Source organism: Garra rufa, chromosome 25, assembly GCF_049309525.1.
Source record: "Garra rufa chromosome 25, GarRuf1.0, whole genome shotgun sequence".
Taxonomy (NCBI): Eukaryota; Metazoa; Chordata; class Actinopteri; order Cypriniformes; family Cyprinidae; genus Garra; species Garra rufa.
The window spans coordinates 9,881,184-9,905,102 of NC_133385.1; the positions used below are offsets into that span (position 1 = coordinate 9,881,184).

Consider the following 23,919-nt stretch of genomic DNA (forward strand, 5'->3'; position numbering starts at 1 on the left):
CAACATTTACGAATGCAAGGTGACCTGTGAATGCGAAAAAGCCATTTCCATTGCAGTTTTACGAAACAGACTTTTTTTTTTAATTGACAGAAAACTTTTTAGTGATATATGGGAGTTTTTGCAAAATTGATGTGTTTCCATTAGGCATATTTAAATTTTTTCCAGGGGAATTCCACAAAAAAAATTGTATTTTACACCCGAAACGCAATTTTTACCAGGGGACCCACCTCGAAACACCATTTAAGCTAGTTTTGAGTAGCAATTGAGTGTTTTTTTTTTTTTTTTTTGTAAAAACCTGGCAACCCTGCCATTAACAAATGTGTCACATCTGTGTCAGTGACATATATATAGTCAAATTCAAAGAGCATTCTTTACCAGGTTGCCAAAACAAAACCTGCCCTATTGCTACTCAAAACTAGCCCAAAAGTAGCCCAATCGTTTTTCAGGTAAAAATGGCAGCGACATATGAGGTGTTTTTTAAAAGTTATAGAACTTTAAAATGTGAAAAAGTCATTTCCATCGCAGTTTTGCGAAATATTCCCTTTTCAAATTGCCTGAAAAACCACCTCATGCAAGCATAAAAACTTTCTTGCGATAAATGGGCATTTGTTTGAAATTGACGCGTTTCCGTTAGGCCAAGAATAGATCATTGAATCCTATTAGACCAATAGCATCGCGTTCAAAAATGACCAACGAGTTTCGATATTTGTCCTATTTAAAACTTGACTCTTCTGTAGTTACATCGTGTACTAATACCGGTGGAAAATGTAAAGCTGTGATTTTCTAGGCCGATAAGATTAGAAACTACATTCCCATTCCGGCGTAATAGTCAAGGAAGTTTCCTGTCGTAATATGGCTGAAGCAGGCACAGTAATATCACTGTGAGTTGGAGAATGAGCCTATTTTTTGCCAGGTTTTCACCATAACACCCACCAAATTGCTACTCATCACGTTCCGTACGTTTTTTTTAAAAATTAAAATTAGCATTCCAGGGGAAAAATATCACATTATTGGGGTCGCTTCAACTCGCTGACATGAAAAACAACCCGCGGCAAGTGTTAAATTAGCCCAATTTCATGGTAAAACCATGGACTTGGCAACACTAGTTAACACTTTGCTAAATTACGCCAGTTATAACAGAGTTAGAACCTGCCCCTCGTCCAAACAATAGGTTGTTTTTCATGTCCATGTGTTGAAGCAACCCCAATAACATAATATATATCCCCTGGAATGCTAATTACCAGAGTTATCCTGCCAAAATAACATGTATTTTACCCCCCGGAACATGTTTTTTTTTTTTTTTTTTTAACCGGGGGACCCCTTCGAAATGTGATTGGGCTAACAATTGATGTGACACTTATGTTAACGCCAGGGTTGCCAGGTTTTCACTACAAAACCCATCCAATTGCTAATTAAACTACCCCAAAAGTAGCCCAGTCATGTTTTGAGTGGGTCCCTCAATAAAAATCGCATTCCGAGGTGTAAAATACACATTTTTTAATGAGGTTCCCCTGGTAAACGTAGCATTCTAGGGGCTAAATATTATGTTATTGGGGTCGCTTCAACCAGCAGACATGAGAAACAACCCGCGGCAAGTGTTAAACCTCATGAACACCACCAGGGGCTAAATATTACGTTATTGGGATCGCTTTAACCCGCGGACATAAACAACCCTCGGCAACACTTTTAAAGTAGCCCACAGAAAAACTGCAGATTTGGCAACACTGGTTAACGCTTTGCTAAATTCCGCCAGTTATTACTGATTTAGAACACTCCCCTCGTCTAAACCCCACCTTTAATTCGGCGAAGGACCCTCAAAGTGACTGACAGGTAGAGAGCATTTCTGATTGGCTAGGTAAACGTGGTCCTCTCCCCTAACTCAGTTTTATTTTTGCAACAGGTATTTAAGTGACATCTAACTTTTTATGTCGTATTCGAAATAAAAATAACTTTTGTTGTTGTTGTATGTACTTCCTCACCAAAATTATATTATACTAGATATTAACACTTTGCTAAATTACGCCAGTTATAACTGAGTTAGAACCCGCCCCTAGTCTTAACTCCACCTTCAAAAGCCAGTTCTGCAAAGAATCCTTAAAATGATTGACAGGTAGAGAGCATTTCTAATTGGCTAAATAAGCATGGCCACATGTGAGGTGTTTTTGAGGTTATAGTACATTAAAGAACGATCATGCGACTTGTACATACACAAGGCGACCTGTAAATGCAAAAAGTAATTTCCATTGCATTTTTGTGAAAGCATTTTTTTTTTTTGTGATATATGGAAGTTTTTGTGAAATTGATGTTTCCATTAGGCATATTTTTTAATTTCTGCAATTTGAAAGGTAATGGAAACACAGCTACTGTTGCCACAGGTTGTTTTTCCATGTCTGCGGGTTGAAGTGACCCCGATATCATAATATATATCCCCTGGAATGCTACGTTCACTAGAGGAACCTCATTAAAAATGTGTATTTTACACCTCAGAATGCGATTTTTACAGAGGGATCCACTCAAAACGTGACTGGGCTACTTTTGGGCTAGTTAATTAGCAATTGGGTGGGATTTGTTGTGAAAACCTGGCAAACTGGTGAACATAAGTGTCACATAAATTGTTACTCAAAACTAGCCCAATTGCATTTCGAAGGGGTCTCATGATAAAAATTGGGGGGAGGGGGGCTAAAATCCATGTTATTTTGGCAGGGTTCTCCTGGTAAAATTAGCATTCCAGGGGCTAAATATTATGTTGTTGGGGTCGCTTTAACCCACGGACATGAAAAATAACCCGCAGCAACAGTGTTAAAGTAGCCCAATTCTGTGTGAAATATTCCCTTTTCAAATTGCCTGAAAAACCACCTCAAGAACACATCCAAGGGCTAAATATTATGTTATTGGGGTCGCTTTAACCCGCAAAAGTAGCCCAATTTTGTGGGAAAACTGCAGACTTGGCAACACTGGTTAACGCTTTGCTAAATTCCACCAGTTATTACTAATTTAGAACACCCCCCTCGTCTAAACCCCGACTTCAAAAAAATCTTGTTCAGCAAAGGATCCTCAAAATGATTGACAGGTAGACAGCATTCTGATTGGCCAAATAAGGGTGGTCCCCTCCCCTTACTCAAGTTTTTTTTCTGCAACAGGTATTTAAGTGAAATCTAACTTTTATATAATATTCGAAATAAAAATAACTTTTGTTTTAGTTGTAAGTAGTTTCTCACCAAAATTAGATTATAATATAAACCAGTGTGTTTATAATTAAGATAATACATTAAAATAATATGGTAAATCACATCAATTTGCAATATTAAGCAGCAAAACTAGCTGTTTTATACAGCTGAAAATAGCTGGACACAGATGAGACCGGAAGCCAGACTCATAAAATGTACAAATTGCTAATTAAGCATGCTCATACAGGAAGCAGGTGGATAGTTTAGCATTAATATTGATAATATAAATAACTAAAAAAAACATTAAATTAATACCTATTAATTTAAGCACTAGATGTTAAAAGAAATCACTATAGGACCTTTAATGTAGTTGTGAAAGGTTGAATTAAAACACTCAGTCAATATAGTTTTTTCCATTTAATAAACTTTCAAACACATGGTTTTGATTTGGTTTTGCTCAAATGATATTGCAGTTTGAACAGCACGGTTTTGAGATCGAGATGGACACCAAGACAGCCGAAACCTGTACAGTCTTTTCACATAAACGTTTCACTCAATCCAAACGTACATGAGGAATAAGGCTCTTTAACTGCAGAGCAAAGCACTTTATCAGACAGAACCGCAAGCCTTGACATTACAGGTTAGTTTTTCCACTGACATAAGAAACGATAAGAAAGAAAAGATAAAATCGGATATAAAAGAAAATATAATTTACGTATATATATTTTTGGGAGTAATAAGTAAAGACAAAGCATGGGTATAATAGAAAAATACAATTGGTCACATTGTGTGCCCTTCAAGGCAGGCCTGCAGCTCCTGGAATCATTGGGAGTGTGTACAGATGCTTTACCACAAGGAAATTCAATATGAATTCAGTAGCAAAGACTCTTTCAACCCACAACAAAATAAAAGGCGAATCTAAATGCACTTTACAGGAGAGTTTAACAGGTTATTAGTACAATATTAACAGACAAAAGTGTAAATGACTCAAATGTAGCCATCTCACATTTACACCACACTAAAAAAAAAAAAGCCTATATCAGTTGAGTAATTGTTGTGTTATAGAGGTTTACCGATCCAACCAGTCGATGTGGAGAAGACTTTTCCTCATCCTGGCTGTCTGGACCATCATCTTCAGATGCAATCGCAAAAAATGGCCTACAAACTACAGAGACATTCCTGATACAGAATACAGGCAGAATTTAGACAATCTGCATTCAATTCCAGCAAATACATAAAAATCTAGTGTGCAATGACTGCATCCAATGGGTTAGACATGAGTATAAAACTCACCTTTGTGTCACTTCAAACCTAAATAAGCTTGATTTGAAACGACATGACTTGATTTCAGTGAATTTGCATTTTAGGCCAAATAAACCCTTTATAAACATGAGGACGGACTGTTGGAGGTGTTATAGAAAATAAAAAATACAGCATGACTAAATCTTAGAAATTTTTATGTTCAGTATTGTTCTGAATCTGATTTGAAGCTTCATGTGAAGTATGAATTTGGACAAATTTCAGCACAAAATGCAGCACAACGTTACATAGACTACACTACAGCTGGATCACTGAACATTTAGACACCATCTTCATAAGGCGTCATTTGTGGTTATTTACGCTGCCCGTCTATAATAATGACAGGTTAACTGATTTTGAATGGGAATTATCCTGTCTAAGAGTCGCCGGTCGATCAAGAACGAGCCTTGTTTTGTGATTGGATAACGGCAGGCCTTGCGCCTCTTACTGATTGGTTGAGATTAGACCTTTTCGGTCTCTGATTGGCTACGAGTGGGCCCTGCGGCTCACTGATTGGCTGAAAGCAGGCCCTGTCTCTGGGCGTGCTCGAGGATGGCGGTGTGGCAGAAGTAGTACTGCTCGGGTGTTTGGATGCTGAAGGCACGCTGCGCTCTCATCCGTCGAACCGTCTGGCAAACGTTAAGAGTCCCGACGTCCTGCAGCTGGGACAGACAGATATCCAGCGCACAAAAAGTACCTGCGGGCAGAGGAAGTCAGTCTGATAAGCCATTAAAGGCACAGTCTGCACAAAAATGAAAATTCTGTGATCATTTTCTAAGCCTAGTGTTCATGTGCTTCAGTTAAACATGAAGGAAGATATTTTGAAGTTTTGGTTCCCATTGACTTCCACTGTCTTTTGTGTCCATACATTGGAACTCAAAAGATACCAACATTCTTCATTTTCCAAACCTGTGTGACTTTCTTTCTTCTGTGTAACATGAAAGAAGATATTTTAGACAATGTTGGTAACTAAATAGTTGAGTGCCCATTGACGTCCACTGTGTTTTTTGTCCATACAATGGAAGTTAAGGGGAACCAAAACTGTTTGGTCACTAATATCGCAACCTTCTTCAAAATATCTCTTTTAAGTTCATTTACTAAACCTGTATGACTGACTTTCTCCTGTGGAACATGAAGGAAGATATTTTGGAGATTGTTTGTAACTTAATATTTTTGGTTCCCATTGATTTCCACTGTATTTATGTTCACACAATGGAAGTCAATGGGAACCAAAACATTTTGGATGCCAATATTCCAAGTTCCTTCAAATGATCTCCTTTAATGTTAATTTACTAAACCTGTATGACTTTCCTTTTTCTGTGGAACATAAAGAAAGATATTTTTGAGAATGTATGGAAACTAAATAGTGTTGGTTCCCATTGAATTCCATTGTCTTTTTTATCCATACAATAGAACTCAATGGGAATGGAAACTATTTAGATACAAACATTTTTCAAAATATGTTAATTTACCAAACCTGTATGACTTTCTTTCTTCTGTGTAACATGAAAGAATATATTTTGGAGAATGTTGGTAACTAATTAGTTTAGTTCCCATTGACTTCCATTGTCGTTTTTGTCCATACAATGGAAGTTAATAGGAACCAAAACTGTTTTGTCACTAATATCGCAACCTTCTTCAAAATATCTCTTTTTAAGTTCATTTACTAAACCTGTATGACTGACTTTCTCCTTTGGAACATGAAGGAAGATATTTGCAGATTGTTTGTAACTTAATATTTTTGGTTCCTATTGATTTCCAATGTATTTTTGGTCACACAATGGAAGTCAGTGGGAAACAAAACATTTTGGATGCCAATAACTTTCTGTCTCCTTTAATGTTAATTTACCTAAACTAATTTGTTTCATTTCCCATTGAGTTCCATTGTCTTTTTTTGTCCATACAATGGAAGTCAATGGAAACCAAAACAGTTTTGTTGCTAATGTCACAACATTTTTCAAAAATATCTTCTTTTATGTTTATTTACTCCACCTGTATGACTTTCTTCCATCTCTAGAACATGAAGTTATTTTAAAGACTGCTGATAACTAAATAGTTTCTTTTCCTATTGACTTCTATTGTCTTTTTTGTCCATACAATGGAAGTCAATGGGAACCCAAAACGGTTTGGCTGCCAATATCATAAAATTCTTCAAAATATCTTTCTTTATGTTAATTTACTGCACTTCTATGACTTTCTTACTTCTGTAGAACATGAAAGAAGATATTTTGAAGACTGTTAATAATTAAATACAGTACAGACCAAAAGTTTGGACACACCTTCTCATTCAGGTGTGTCCACACTTTTGGTCTGTACTGTAGATATGAATTAAACTGAAAAAAACTTGTGAAAAATATCTTTCAGGTGGTCAAATAGCAAATAGCAAATAGTGGAGCTCTGCAGCCACCTACTGGTAAAAGTTATTTGTAGTTGTTGTTTTTTTTTACTTTTAAAACTGGATTTTCCAAAAGATGGGCAAAAATCTTACACTACAATCTTACATTCATTTGAATGAGAAGGTGTGTCCAAACTTTTGGTCTGTACTGTAATTTCAATTCCCAGTGACTTTTATTGTGTTTTTGTCCATACAATGGAAGTTAATGGGAACCAAAATAGTTTGGTCACTAATATAGCAACTTTCTTCAAAACATCTCATTTTATGTTCATTTACTAAACCTGTATGAGTGACTTTCTCCAAAATATCCTCCATGTTTTACAGAAGAATGCTGGTAACTAAATTGTTTTTGTTCCTATTGTTTTCCATTGTACTTTTGTCCAAACAACGAACGTCAATGGGATCCAAATCTGTTTGGTTGCCAACATCAACATTCATCAAAATATCTTCAATGTTACAACAACATTAACATGTATGACTTTCTTCCTTCTACAGAACATGAAAGAAGATAATTCGAAGACTGATAACTAACTAGTTTTGTTTCCATTGATTTCCACTGCATTTTTGTCCACACAATGGAAGTCAATGGGAACCAAAACTATTTAATTACCAACATTTTTCAAAATATCTTCATTTATGTTCAACTGCTACACATGTATGACTTCCTTCCTTCTGTAGAACATTTAAAAAAAAAGTTATTTTGAAGATTGCTGATAACTAAATAGTTTTTATTTGCCATAGTCAATGGGAACCAAAACTGCTTGGTTCCCAACATCCCAAGATTCTTTTTTATGTTCATTTACTACTATTTCGATGACTTTCTTCCTTCTGTAAAACATGAAAGAAGATATATCGAAGACTTTTTATAACTAAATAGTTTCGATTCCATTTGGTTTTCATTGTGTTGTTGTCCATGCAATGGAACTTAATGGGAATTAAAACTGTTTGGACACCAATATCCCATCTTTCTTCAAAATATCTCCTTTTACATTCATTTACTACACTTCTATGACTTTCTTTGTTCTGTAGAACATACTGTAAATTGAGATATTTTGAAGATGACTCCTATGGTCATTTACCAAACCCGTATGACTGACTTTCTTCTGTGGAACATGAATAAAGATATTTTAAAGAATGTTTGTCACCAAATAATGTTGGTTCCCATTGACTTCCATTATATTTTGGTAACTGCTGGGTTAACAACATTCTTCAAAACATCTCTCATGTTCCACACAAGAAAGTCAGTCAAACAGGTTTAATAAATGAACGTAAGATATTTTGAAGAAAGTTGGTAACCAAATAATGTTGGTTCCTATTGACTTCCATTATATTTTGGGAATGGTTAGGTTACCAACATTCTTCTTTGTTCCACAGAAGAACGCAGATCATTCAAGTTAAGCAAATGCTGACAATTCTCCTTTTTGCTGAACCTTTAAAGTGTCTCATTAATATGCAGATTTGTTTTTGTGATGCTTTACTGACCGGTCCGGCCAATGCCAGCGCTGCAGTGAACCACCATGGGCGGGCCGAGCGGGTGACCCCTCCACTGTGAGCCGAAAGCCTGGACCGCCCACTGCTGCTGGTGCTTCACGGCACCAAGGAAGTCAATCAGAGACAGCGCAGAGGACGGGACCCCGTAATCAGGCCAGCTGAGGAACTGAAAATGAGTCACCTGTCTCTGTTCAAACGTCTAGGGAAGAAAAAAAAAAAACCAATAAAGTAAGTTCAGACAAAGTTCAACTTTGCTGTTCTTCAAAGTCAGATAAACAGAACCACAATCTACAATGCCACAGCAAAGGAAGCTGTATTTTAATTCTGAGTTGGGATGACAAAAAGGCTGTGTATTGAAACAAAGATAACACATCTTTCTATCGCATGTCTTTGTTGGCAGATTCCAAAATAAAATCAGTGTGTGTGACCGATTCGCAAGTGAATCAAATGAGCCATTTTTTTTAAGAATCAGTCCAAAAGACTCACAAATTCATTTTTATTTTAAAGTGCATTTAAGACTTTTCAGGGCAAATACATCAAGACAGAGCTCAAATACCATAAACAAAATTATTATATTAATCATATATGTGACCCTGGACCACAAAATAGCCAACAATACACTGTATGGGTCAAAATTATCAATTTGTTCTTTTATGCCAAAAATCATTAGGATATTAAATAAAGATCATGTTCGTAAGATATTTCGTAAATCTCTTACCGTAAATATCACAAAACTTAATTTTTGATTAGTAACACGCATTGCTAAGAACTTAATTTGGACAACTTTAAAGGCAATTTTCTTAATATTCTTAATATCAGTGTTGTTTTCGTCAACGATGACGATGACGAAATCATTTCGTTGACGCCACTTTTTTTCATGACGATAACGAGACGATGACGAGATAAAAATGGCTCGTTGATGACTAAAACATGACGAGACGTGTGAGTTTTCGTTGACGAGACGAGAATAGACGAAAATGTTAGTGGGTGGTCCGTCAGACGTTTAAAATGCATGACATTTCCGCTTATTGTGCATGCCAATTAAAACTTAAAAAGTATCTGCCGCTATGGCAAGCTGTTTTAGCATTAAATACTCTTTGCTATACTAGTATGGCAAGCCGTTTCAGCATTCCATACTTGTTTGTCTTTTATGTTCTAAAACAGGGGTTTTCAAACCTGTCCTGGAGCCTTCCCTGCCCTGCACATTTTGTATGTCACCCTTATTAGGCACACCCAATTCAGGTCTTGCAGTCTCTACTAATGAGCTGATGATTTGAATCAGGTGTATTAGATGAGAGAGACAAGCAAAATGTGCAGGGCAGGGGAGGCTCCAGGACAGGTTTGAAAACCCCTGTTCTAAAACATTCCTTCATTATTGTAATTATTGGTGAAAATAGTCGATCCGGAAGCTCACATTGTGTTGAACTATAGATCTGCTATTTTCAGAACTTATAAGTGACACTACCCAACTGCAAAATACTTACTGACCTACAATAATTTGTTAAAAGACTACTTTTTTCCCTTTTTTTGACTAAAACTAGACTAAAACCTTTTTGACTTTTCGTCGACTAAAACTAGACTAAAACCTTTTTGACTTTTCGTCGACTAAAATTGGACTAAAACTATCACATATAGAAGTGACTAAAATTTGACTAAAACTAAGAAGTGTTTTAGTCCAAAAGACTAAGACTAAATCTAAGATGGTTGTCAAAAACAACACTGCTTAATATCCAGACTATCAAATAGTTGTATCTCAGCCAAATACTGTCCTGTACCAAACCATACCATACAGCTTTCAGATGATGTATAAATCTCAATTTCAAATAAACTGACCCTAATGACTGGTTTTCGTGGTCCAGGGTCACATATAAAATCATAATTTCTGACTGGCTGTTCATTAAAAACATAAAAACTGGTGTATGTGTGGTACCTCAGTGTTGTGCAGCTCAAGTGTGGTTTGGTTGTAATGTGTATGTTTGTCCACTCTGTGATTGACCACAGCGATGTGCCCGTACACCTCCTGACCGCCCTCCTCCTTGGGCCAGTACTGTCCACACTTCCTCCGGCCCCCCTCATCCGTCCTGCGCACACACATACGCACACAGATCTCCAAACAGCAGTCTTCGTAATCTACCATGACAGTGTCTATTTGGCACAACTCTAATCTGATCTAGGAACAGATCGTTCTACAGAATAACTGGAGAAGGGGCTCAAATCTGATTGGCTGACTTCTACATATTTCTAGGAGTCAGGCTTCTTTTTATCAGTCAAATAGGAAAAGAAGTTGCATTTATGTTCCCAGACTGCTACAATGAGAATTCTGAGAACAAATTAATCAGTGGATTTGCCACTGAATCTCTAAAAAACATCTAGTAGCAGGCACAACTTATGAGCACAATCGTACATGTGATTTATGTGAGCCATCACTTAAGACGACCAAATAGTGGTTGGCCACTTTATACATGTTGGTCAGAAAGCCTCTTCCTTTCTAGGTGGGTGGATTTTGGCCCGAGTAATTGGCAATTTGGACTAGGCTTTCTGGTGATAGTAAAACGTCCGGCTATAGAGGACGTCACATAATTTCCTTGATTTTGTTTAACTAGGCTCTCTGTGACTTCTTACCTTGTTGTCATGACTATGACAAGCACACTTTGCTCCCAAACCATTCTCCAGAAATCTCCGTAGGTTTTCTCCAACGGACCTGTTAAGAAACAGATGCATCAGTTCCGGTGGAGGTTAAGAATCATAACCCTAAATATTAGGGCTGGGTAAAAATATCAATTTCTCGATTTTAATCAATTCTTACGTTTCAAGAATCGATTAGTCTAGCCATGTTTTCAGTTAATGAACGGAGCATTGTAGCGCCTCCCATTCAATCAATCATAATAAGCTTTGTGCTTTGTTACTTTTGATATGAAACAATGTCAGATTTGAAATTGTCCTTTTTATTACAATATTCAAACAATGAATGCTGTTTTTGGTGCGGTTTAATCAGTGTTTCAACCACGCAAAGACATCAATATAACAGCTTGTAAACAATGTCAGGTAACGTCACATTTACCTCAGAAAAAAATGTATTTGATGTACTGTACCTGATATATATCCAAAATAATTGATATTGAATCAAACCGCAAGCTTGTGAATTAGAATCGTATCAAAATCATAAAATCTGTGTCAAAACTCAGCCCTACTAAATAAGAAGGGTTATATAAATAAGGGGGTGATTATTTTTACCCTGAGTCCCAATATATGCATTTTTCTGTTTGTATCCATCCATGAAGCTGGCATTTATGTAGTCTGATCTCTGTGAAAAGAAAACAAGATCAATGTCCAATTGGAACATTTCAAAATTTTGGGTCAATACACGTTTTTGTTTTAAGAAATTAATATTTTTATTCAGCATAGATGCTTTAAATTGATCTAAAGTGACATTTTTTATTATGTCACTATAGATTTTGATTTCAAATAAATGCTGCTTATTCGAACTTTCTATTCATCAAAGAAACTTGAAAAAGAATATTTCTTGAGCATCAAATCAGCAAATTAGAATGATTTCTGATTATCATGTAACACTGAAGACTGCCGTAATTATGCTCAAACCTCAGCTTTGCATTACATCAATGAATGACATTTTACAATATATTACAATAGAAAATGTTCTTTTAAATTGCAATAATATTTCACATTATTACCAATTGTAACCCTGGACTACAAAATCAGTCATAAGGGTAGATTTTTAAAAATTGAGAATTATATATCAGGACAATAGGACAGGACAATATTTGCTGAGATACAGCTATTTGAAAATCTGCAATCTGAGGGTGCAAAAAAATCTAAATATTGAGAAAAAGCCTTTAAAATTGTCTAAATGAAGTTCTTAGCAAAGCATATTACAATTACTAAAATATTCAAGTAAAATATTAATTTACTAAAAATTAAGTTTTGATATATTTACAGTAGGAAATGTACAAAATATCTTCATTGAACATGATCTTTACTTAATATCCTAATGATTTTTGGCATAAAAGAAAAAAAACGATAATTTTGACCTATACAATGATTTTTGGCTAATACTACAAATATACCCATGCTACTTAAAGGAGAAGTTCACTTCCAGAACAAAAATTTACAGATAATTTGCTCAACCCCTTGTCATCCAAGACGTTCATGTCTGTCTTTCTTCAGCCATGAAGAAATTATGTTTTTTGAGGCAAACATTTCAGGATTTCTCTCCATTTAGTGGACTTCTATGGTGTTCGCAAATTTGAACTTCCTTTACAAAAAAAGTTAAAACAGCAATGTAGAATGATTTTTAGAGCTAGAGGAGAAAATGTGTATTCTGGTTCAAGACCACTAGGGTATGTCAAAAAACTCCTATCTCAGAGTACACATGGAGCTAGACAAAATGAGCATTTGAGGTTAAAAAGTATATATATATTTTTTTTTTTTTTTTTTTTTTTTAAATAACCAATCGATTCACTAGATAAGTCCCTTCTTCCTCAACTGGGATTGTTTAGAGACCTTTGAAGCTGCATTTAAACTGCATTTTGGAAGTTCAAATTGGGGGGCACCATAGAAATCCACTATATCTCAAAATGTTTTCCTCAAAAAACTATTTCTTTACGACTGAAGAAAGAAAGAACATCTTGGATGACAAGGGGGTGAGTAAATTATCTGTAATTTTTTGTTTTGGAAATTAACTTCTCTTTTAAGACTGGTTTTGTGGTCCAATCAAATAAATGCAGCCTTGTTGAGCATCTTTCAAAAACTGAATTTTTTTTTAGCATGGATCAGTCTAAAGAGGGCCTAAACTGAAAGACATCAGACAGCACAAACCTCATTTCTCCTCGCTTTGAGTCGCACACGAGTCTGATCGAGACACAGCACGTCGCCATAGCGGTTCCGCTCCTGGTTATGAGCAGCCCTGCAGAACGATAACATGTAAACAAAATCAGTTTTACTCGACAAAACCTCACATTATGGAAGCTAAAGTCCACACTTACAGTGCACAGGTGAAGGTTCCAGGTGGCTGCTCTCTGCGGAGCTCTTCATACTCCAGGTAGATCCCGCTGCGCTGGGCCCGGTTCAGGTGGGCCATGAGCTCGGCCAGACTCATGATCTCAGGTCCCGGGACATGTATGGACGTGTTCTCCAGCGGAATCCCCACCAGCTCATCCACGGGGTCCACGCGTCCATTCTGCTCGGACAGCAGCTGCAGGTTCCAGCTGTGCACGTCCAGAGGCAAACAGCCGCCCAGGTGCTCCGGTAAACAGTCTCTGGGAAGATGCTGCCGCAGGTCGGCCATCTTCACCATTTGAACCTGAGAAAAGATTGGTGTTTAGAAATAATGAAACTGAGAATGCAGTCTAAAAATGCCACAAAAGATGAGAAAATTGGGTTAAAGGATTAGTTCACTTCCAGAACAAAAATTTACAGATAATGTACTCACCCCCTTGTCATCCAAGACGTTCATGTCTGTCTTTCTTCAGTTGTAAAGAAATTATGTTTTTTGAGGAAAACATTTCAGGATTTCTCTCCATATCCCTGCTGAAAAAACCAGCTAAAACCAGCCTAGGCTGGTTGGCTGGTCTTAGCTGGTTTAAGCTGGAAATGGCTGGTTTTAGCTGGTCTCCCAGCCTGGTCAGGCTGGTTTTAGCTGGTGGTTTCCCAGCCTGACCAGCCTGGAAAAATGGCCAAAACCCCTCTAAAACCAGCCTGCCTCCCAGCTATGACCAGCTAAAACCAGGCTGGTTGACCAGCTAAAACCAGCCAACCAGCCTAGGCTGGTTTTAGCTGGTTTTTTCACCAGGGATAACGGATATGTATGGTGCCTCTATGTTTGTACGTCCAAAATGCAGTTTAAACGCAGTTTCAATTGGCTTTAAACGATCCCAGCCGAGGACGAAGGGTCTTATCTAGTGAAACGATTGGTTATTTTCAAAACAAATTGACAATTTATATATTTTTTAACCTCAAATGCTCATCTTGTCTCATCTCTGCGATGCACATGCGTAGTCTGTGTAATCCGGGTCAATACAGTACAATATTCTTCAAAAACGTCCTACAACGCTGTTTTACTTTTTTTGGTAAAGGGCATTTGATCTTCTTTGTATATTCACTTTGTAAACACTGGGTCGGTACTTCTGCAGCGATGTAGGACGATTTTGAAGTTCGGGAAGAAAACAAGATGGGATTTTTTTTGACATGCCCTAACTGTATTGAGACGAGACAAAACTAGCATTTGAGGTTAAACAGGAGAAAATTGTCAATTTGTTTAGAGAATAAGCAATCGTTTCACTAGATAAGACCCTTCTTCCTTGGCTAGGATCATTTAGAGCCCGTTGAAGCTGCGTTTAAACTGCATTTTGGAAGTTCAAACTCGGGGCCACCATTGAAGTCCACTATATGGAGAGAAATCCTGAAATGTTTTCCTCAAAAAACATAATTTCTTTACGACTGAAGAAAGAAAGACATGAACGTCTTGGATGACAAGGGGGTGAGTAAATTATCAGTAAATTTTTGTTCTGAAAGTGAACTAATCCTATAAGCATATAGACCAGAGACAACCAGGTCAGAGAGGTCAAGTTGGTTAACCAGTCTGTAACAGCTTAACCAAGGTGTTACCAGCTTTAACCTTGTTGACTAAGATGCTCTAAACATACCAGCCTCCACTGGTTTTGATTTAAATCAGCTATTTCTATTTGAATGTGTTTGTACTAACCCGTTCTCTGAGCTTCTCTTTTAGTAACAGACTCAGAAGGTTATACGGGACCCTAAACCACACAGGAGCTCCAACGATAAGCACTTTCTTCAGCCGTGCTGGAAACGCACCCTGCAGAAAGGTTGGAAAACAGATTTTTCTGATTTATTCTGACATGGAAACTGCCCAAATGGCAGCCGCCATCAGAAACAGGAAAACCACAGACAGATAAAACACAAAAACCCACCTTGAGCAAATTGAGGATCTTTTTGCTGAGGTCCAGTTCAAAGTTAGTATAGTTGGATCCAGCCATGTCATAAATGAAGACCAGTCCATTTCTCTGAGTCTCAAAGCTACAGAAAAGAAATGGAGAATTATAATGTTGCAACTCATTTTCTGATGTTAAAATCTCTGCTTTCACACAACAGTCAAGTTTAGAATAATTAAGATTTTTACTTTGTTTGAAAGAGGCCTCTTATGCTCATCAAGGCTGCATTTATTTGAGTGAGTGAAAATAGTAATATTGTGAAATATTATTACAATTTTAAATAACTGTTTTCTATTTGGATGTATTTTGATGTGTATTTCATTCCTGTGATGCAAAGCTGAATTTTTAGCATCATTACTACAGTCTTCAGTGTCACATGATCCTTCAGAAATCATTCTAATATCCTCAAACATTTCTTCCTATTATCAATGCTGAGAACAAAGAATCTTAGGATTCTTTGACTAAAAAAAGGTAGTGTATATTGGTTACCTTTCCACAGCTCGGTCCAGTAAGTAGAACAGGGCCTGAAGAACCACATGGTTTCCTGTTTTGCTGGGATGGTGCAGTTTAGCTGTGTAGAGGGCGATGGATGCACCAGTCGGGTCTCGGACACCCTGATACCAGAACACAGTGTAAAAAAATCTCTAGATAAAACAGTCATGTTTTAATGTTGACATGCTTAGTCGTCTCAGCTCTTTGGAATACCAGTGGACTTCATACTAAATGTTAAAACAGGATGCAATATGCAATAATAAATGCCTCAACAAACAAAATTGCTGTAAAATAAAATTTCACAATTGCATTTTCAATTCAAGGGAATTCAAAAGCATTTCATTAACAGATATGGTAGTTTACTATTTTAATTTCTAATTTATTAAAAACTAAATTGAAAACAAAATTAATGCATTCAATTTAAATTCTGAATTAATATTAAAATAAAAAGATGAAATGCATAATAAAATACAAAACAATAATAAACAAAAAAAATTTATCCATAAATAAATAATTAAATACCCAGAGATAGAGTAAATAAAATAAAGATAGAATAATGCTAAAATAAATAATAAAATTACCGGATATGTCAATAAATAAATCAACCAATCATTAAATAAAATAAATTAAAATGAAATAATAAAACAAAAAATAAATGAATATACAACATAAAGGTAAATATAGGAATAAATAAATACATACAGTAATATGACATTTTTATTCAACTTTAGGCATAAAAATGATCAAATGAATAATAAAATACAAAACAATAAAAAAGAATAAATGACTAAATAAATATCCACACATACAGTAATATGCTCTTTCAAATAAATACGGTGATTTAAAATGTTTAATCCAATTTTGCGCATATTTAGAATTAAAAATAAAATAATCATAAAATAAATAATAAAACTAACAATATATCAATAAAATAATTCAACCAATCAATAAATTATAAAATAAAAATCAATTAAATACAACATGAAAGAATAAACTATCCAAATACATAGTTATATTAAATATTTAATTTAATATATTAAATATATTTTAATCTAACGTTGTGCCTATTCTGAATTAAAATAAAGACGTAAAATAATCAAATAAATACAAAACAACAATAAACGAATTAATGAATGTCTAAATGACTAATATAAATGAATGATTAATAAATGAATAAATATCCAAACATAAAGTAATATGCTTTTTAAAATAAATATGGTGGTTTCAAATTTTTAATAAAAATGTTTGAATATTTAGAATTAAATGAAAAATATAATAACGATAAAATAAAAAATAAAACTAACACACACACACATATCAATAAATAAATTAAATAAATCAACCAATCAATAAATAAAAAAAGAAATTAAAATAAAATAATAAAACAAAATAAGAATATACAAAAAATGAACAAATAAATAAATATTCAAATATACAGTAGTATGCCATTTCATAATCCATACAGTAATATAACATTTTTAATCTAACTTTGTACACATTCTGAATTAAAATAAAGACATAAATAATAATAATAATAATAATAATAATAATAATAATAATAAACTATAAAAAAAATGAACTAAACGACTAAGTAAATGACTACATAAATATCCAAACTGCTCTATCAAATAATATGGTGGTTTAAAATTTTTAATTCTAATTTTGTGCATATTTAGAATTTTTAAAAAAAATATAACAATAAAAATAATTCATAAAACTAACAAAAAAAAATTTAAAAAGGTTTTTAATAAAAACACTAAAAAATAAATAATAAAAAAAAAAAAAAAAAAAAAAATTATATATATATATATATATATATATATATATATATATATATATATATATATATATATATATATATATATATATATATATATATATATATATATATATATATATATATATAATATATATATATATATATAGGAATATATATATATATATATAGGATATAAATATATATATATATATAAATAAATATATATATATATATAAATATATATATATATATATATAATATAATTAAGAATAAAATAAAAATAATAAAATTTAAAATAAATGAATATATGATATAAAGGAATATAAGGAGTAAAAATTTGAATGGATACATAACTATTCAAACATACAGTAATAGGCTCTTTGTAGTACGATCAAATACATACAATAAAATAAAAATCTGAATTCCAAATCTGTGCATTTCTCGAATTAAAACAAAGATTTAAAAATAATTAAAAAAAAACCAAATGTGTGCAGTGCATTTTCCAAACAGCCTTCAGTTTAACTGAAGAGTAGTTTTAATAGTGTACACACGGGGGCAGAACAGAGCATGTCTCACTGATCTGTGAACCATGACTCACTCCAACACGTCCTATCAGTAAAGACGCATTATATTTATCTCTGCCATTCAATAAGACACTAAATCTGGTTTATTTGCTTTCAGCTGACCCATTTCCGTATGTGCAAGCACACAGTTTTAACGTTTATTAAATATTTATGTCAATAACATATTCCAATAATCTGATGACTCATGAGATACTCAGGACTTGTGTGCATCTCTCTGGGTTATAAATACAGATGGCAGGATGTGAAGAGGAGAGGAGACAAGAAGATGAGGAGGATCAATGAAGTATCAGGTGGTCCTGCCTCCGCAGCGTCCAATCAGATGTTGGAATGTACACTTGTTTGACCAATAGCAGAGCAGCACAAGACGAAATAAGCTAAAATATCTGAAGAATGAATTTTGCAGAGTCTTTGTCGACCCCTTTATAATAACCAGACTGAAAGTTGAAGTGAAACCGCATCAGTGACTCTGCAGCTGTAATTATCGGAGTGGAAATGAAACTTAGCAAAGCATTTTTTTTTCCATTTGTGAACCGATGGCCTCATTTCCCAGATTTAGAGAGCTTAAACAGCCCTTCTGAAGATACGGCCCCGATGTGATATGAACTTACCAACACTGTAAACTTCCCACTCAACAGTTCAGAGCGTAAAGGCTCCTCATGTGGCTGCAGTTTGACGATGCCTTCCCTCAGACGTGTCTCCTGTAAGAGAATCACAGAGATATATTTATTATTTCATATTTATCTAGCCACTCCACTCACAACTGCTTCTTCTGTCTCTTTTGACAAAAGTGGAAAAGCCGAAATGTTTCGAGAATTAAGTCAAAATTACAAGAATAGAGTCAAAATTATGAGAATAAGTCAAATTGTTTCGAGAATAAAGGTGAAATGTTTTGAGAATAAAGTCGAAATGTTTCGAGAATGAAGTCAAAATAACTAGAATAAAGTTGAATTTTTTTTAATAAGTCAAAATGTTTCGAGAATAAAGTTGAAATTATGAGAATAAAGTCGAAATGTGCTTCGAGAATAAAGTCGAAATGTGCTTCGAGAATAAAGTCGAAATGTTTTGAGAATCATGTTATGTTTTGAAAATAAAATCGAAATGTGTTGGAGAATAATGTCGAGAATAATGTTGTAATGTTTCGAGAATAATGTCGAAATTGCGAAAATAAAGTCGAAATTGCGAGAATGAAGTTGCAGTATTTTGAAAATAAAGTCTAAATGTTGAGAATAAAGTCTAAATATTTTGAGAAATATCAAAATTACGAGAATAAAGTCTAAATGTTTCAAGAACAAAGTCAAAATTACTAGAATAAAGTCTAAATGTTTTCAAAAAGTTAAAATGTTTCAAAAATAAAGTTGAAATTATGAGAATAATGTCAAAATGTTTTGAGAATAAAGTTGAAATGTTTTGAGAATGTCAAAATGTTTTGAAAATAAAGTCGAAATGTTTCGAGAATAAAGTCGAGAATAATGTCGAAATGTTTCGAGAATAAAGTCGAAATGGCGAGAATGTAGTTAAAGTGTTTTGAAAATAAAGTTAAAATGTTGAGAATAAAGTCGAAATGTTTTGAGAAATATCAAAATTACGTGAATAAAGTCTAAATGCTTTAAGAGTAAAGTCAAAATTACGAGAAAAGTCGAAATGTTTCGAGAATAAAGTCGAAATTGCGAGAAAAGTCAAAATTTCAAAAATAAAGTTGAAAAGTTTCAAGAATAAAGTCGAAAAGTTTCGAGAATAAAGTAGAAATATTTCGAGAATAAAGTCAAAATGTTTCGAGAATAAAGTCGAAATGTTGAGAATAAAGTCAAAATGTTTTGAGAATAAAGTCGAAATTACAAGAATAAAGTCTAAATGTTTTGAGAATAAAATCGAAATTGCGAGAATGAAGTCAAAATGTTTTGAAAATAAAGTCGAAATGTTGAGAATAAAGTCAAAATGTTTTGAGAAATATCAAAATTGCGAGAAAAGTCAAAATTACAAGAATAAAGTCAAAATTTCAAAAATAAAGTCGAAATGTTTTGAGAATAAAGGCGAAATTGCAAGAATAAAGTTGAAATGTTTTGAAAATAAAGTCGAAATGTTGAGAATAAAGTCGAAATATTTTGAGAATAAAGTCGAAATGTGTTTCAAGAATAACGTCAAAATGTTTCGAGAATAAAGTCAAAATTACGAGAATAAAGTCTGAAAGTTTTGAGAATAAAGTCTAAATTGCAAGAATAAAGTCAAAATTATGATAATGAAGTCAAAATGTTTTGAGAATGAAGTTCGAAATTACGAGAATAAAATCTAAATGTTTTGAGAATAAAGTCATAATGTTTCTCGAATAAAGTCATAATGTTTCTCGAATAAAGTCATAATGTTTCTAGAATGAGGTCATGTTTCGAGAATAAAGTCGAAATGTTTCGAGAATAAAATCGAAATTGCGAGAATGAAGTCAAAATGTTTTGAAAATTAAGTCAAAATGTTGAGAATAAAGTCCAAATGTTTTGAGAAATAGCAAAATTGCGAGAAAAGTCAAAATTACAAGAAGTAAAAATTTCAAAAATAAAGTTGAAATGTTGCGAGAATAAAGGCGAAATGTTTTGAGAATAAAGGCGAAATTGCAAGAATAAAGTCGAAATGTTTTGAAAATAAAGTCGAAATGTTGAGAATAGTCGAAATTGCGAGAATGAAGTTGAAATGTTGAGAATAAAGTCGAAATGTTGAGAATAAAGTCGAAATGTGTTTCGAGAATAACGTCAAAATGTTTCGAGAATAAAGTCAAAATTACGAGAATAAAGTCTGAAAGTTTGGAGAATAAAGTCTAAATTGCGAGAATAAAGTCGAAATTATGAGAATAAAGTCTAAATGTTTCGAGAATAAAGTCATAATGTTTCGAGAATGAGGTCATGATGTTTCGAGAATAAAGTCGAAATTATGAGAATAAAGTCGAAATGTTTCAAGAATAAATACAAGTCATCTTTTCGGTTTAAAAATTACCCTGAAATTTATTGATTTGTATGACCATGTATTTTATTTGGAATTGTTAATGTTCCATTTGCACCATTTTTATTTCACATAAAATAATTTTTTTTTTTTTGCACTACAAACTATTGTATTCCTCCAAACACTCACACAAAGCAATCCCAGTGTACAATTTTTGTCAAGCCACTAAATTATATTAAAGGGTTAGTTCACCCAAAAATGAAAATTCTGTCATTCATTACTCACAGTCATGTCGTTCCAAACCCGTAAGAACGTCGTTCACCTTCAGAACACAAATTAAGAGATTTTTGAGGAAATCCGAGAGCTTTCTGAGCCTGCATAGACAGCAACACTACTGACACGTTCAAGCAAGTGTCATTATTTGCACACAAATGTATTCTCGTAGTTTCATAACATTACAGTGGAAGCACTGATGTCACATGGACTATTTTAACAATGTCTATACCACCTCAGAAAGCTTTCGGATTTCACCAAAAATATCTAAATTTGTGTTCCGAAGATGAACAAAGGTCTCACGGGTTTGGAACGACACGAGGGTGAGTAATGAATGACAGATTTTTTTATTTTTGAATGAACTATAGTGAAATAGTCAAATACAGAGTGAGAGAATAAATCAGCATCACTCTACTGGCGGCTCTGTATTTGGGTAAAGTGTTTCTGGGTTGATTTTCACTCCTCGTGTCTGGATTACTGATATCAGCACGCAGCAGCATGTGTTTCTGTGAACACTTCTGTGTGAGCGCTTGTTTCTGTGAACACAGAAGTCAGCTTATGTTCTGATCACGTCCTCGCATGAACCCAAAAATACAGAGTCCTAGAGAACAAAAGCTTAAAGACCTGCAAACCTCTCAGATGCCATGCAGATCTTTACTGAGTGAATTAACTATAGTCCAACCCAGACACACAGAGAAACAACAGTAGTCCCTGCTCAAGCCAGATTTAGAGGCTAATTTAATTCGGAATTAACATTTATTTTCCCTCTGAAACAAAACCTGCTCATTTTAAGTTCAGTAGCAATTTATAAATAAGAATCTCTGTCCAAATTGCTTTTAAATAAATTGAATTATATTTGGTGTAAAATTAACCCTAAAAATAGAGCTATCATTTATTGCTAGTTTAGTATGTTTAATTATAAAATGCGGCATCACTGCTAAATGCATTATAGGCAAGATAAGGCTTATATTTAGTCACTTTGAGATGAAACAAACAATATAATGACTTCTAAAGCCACTTTTGTTTATTCATTGGTATTACAAATTGACATTTTAAAAAAATAATATCAATAACACACCTCTTTTTTATTATTAATATTGTTGTTACAATTTTCTCTTTTTTTACCCTTTGTGTATTCCTTTTAAGTATATTTCTGTCCTCATCATTTTGTAAATAAAATATACACTGCTGTTTAAAAGTTTGGGATTGGTAAGATTTTTTATATTTTTTAAAGAAGACTCTTCTGCTCATCAAAGCTGCATTTATTTGATCAAAAATACAGACAAAAAGCAACAGTAATATTGTGAAATATTATTACTATTTAAAATAGTCACTTTGTATTTTAATTTATTTTAAAATATAATTTATTTCTGTGATGCAAAGCTGAATTTTCAGCATCATTACTCCAGTCTTCAGCGTCACATGATCCTTCAGAAATCATTCGAATATGCCTTTTATTATCAATGTTGGAAACAGTTGTGCTGCTTAATAGTTTTTTGTAACCGGTGATGCTTTTTTAGGATTCTTTGATGAATAAAACGTTTAAAAGTGCAGCATTTATTTTAAATAGACATATTTTCTAACAATATAAGTCTTTACAAATCACTTTTGATCAATTTAACACATGCTTGCTGAATAAAAGTATTCATTTCTATCAAAAAAGAAAAAAAAAAAGACTTACCCCAAACTTAAAATTGTTAAAAAAAAAATAAATGCTGTTCTTTTTAACTTTTATTCATTAAGAACCCTAAAAAAAAAGTTTTACAGATTCCAAAAAAAATATTTTTGAAGGATCATGTGACACTGAAGACTGAAGTAATGACGTGGCTTTGCATCACAGAAATTAAATTAAAGTATATCAAAAGGGAAAATCATTATTTCAAATTGCAATAATATTTCACAATATTACTGTTTTTTCTGTATTTTTGATCAAATAAATGCAGCCTTGATGAGCATATAAAATGTCTTTAAAAAACATTAAAAATTGTACTTATCCCAAACTTTTGAACGGTAGTGTATATTTTATATATTTTTAATATTTAATTAATAAATTCATTTTTTTTTTTTTTTCGGCTCTTCCAGGAAGGGAAAGGATATTTCTATCAAGTTTTTTCTCTCAGCAACTCTGTCCTCAAAACATAAATACAAAATTGAAAATAGTTATCAAGGTGCACAGACACACACTTACCCTGTAGCTGTGAAACAGCTCAATTGCTCGCAGAACATCAAACTTGCGGGCCATCAGAAACTTCACGGCCACGTCCCAGGACAACGGCGAGACGCCATGTTGGGACGTCCATTTGTTGATCTCCTCCAAAAACTGCTTAGTGGCCTGGAAAGAAAGAGATACATGTTAAGTCTGGCATTACTATGGTACATTTTGGTCAGTTGTTTTTTCAACAGCTGCTAACAACTGAATGCGAGTACATCTTGTGCTGTGGTGAGCACATTATGCAGAGACCTTCGCTAGGGGCTTCGTGTAGGTTTACGTCCGGGATTTACAAAAGATTTACAGGCAAAACACTATGTTCTAAGTCATTTCCTGACAACTATAAACACTCGCATA

At 33.8% G+C, this 23,919-nt stretch overlaps 1 protein-coding gene across 1 annotated transcript in view; it reads right to left on the reverse strand.

Moving 5' to 3' along the window:
- Positions 1 to 3,571: 3,571 nt before the first annotated feature.
- ptpn9a (protein tyrosine phosphatase non-receptor type 9a) overlaps positions 3,572 to 23,919 on the reverse strand; it is a 30,709-nt gene continuing 10,361 nt past the window's right edge. The window contains exons 2-13 of the mRNA XM_073831756.1: positions 23,542 to 23,685; positions 18,764 to 18,853; positions 15,810 to 15,934; positions 15,300 to 15,405; positions 15,074 to 15,184; positions 13,356 to 13,672; positions 13,189 to 13,276; positions 11,587 to 11,656; positions 10,975 to 11,053; positions 10,283 to 10,433; positions 8,344 to 8,551; positions 3,572 to 5,163 (exon numbers count right to left, since the gene is read on the reverse strand). Coding sequence (XP_073687857.1) covers positions 4,973 to 5,163; positions 8,344 to 8,551; positions 10,283 to 10,433; positions 10,975 to 11,053; positions 11,587 to 11,656; positions 13,189 to 13,276; positions 13,356 to 13,672; positions 15,074 to 15,184; positions 15,300 to 15,405; positions 15,810 to 15,934; positions 18,764 to 18,853; positions 23,542 to 23,685 — 1,680 coding nt within the window. The 3' untranslated portion in view covers positions 3,572 to 4,972. The remainder of the gene's footprint in view (positions 5,164 to 8,343; positions 8,552 to 10,282; positions 10,434 to 10,974; positions 11,054 to 11,586; positions 11,657 to 13,188; positions 13,277 to 13,355; positions 13,673 to 15,073; positions 15,185 to 15,299; positions 15,406 to 15,809; positions 15,935 to 18,763; positions 18,854 to 23,541; positions 23,686 to 23,919) is intronic.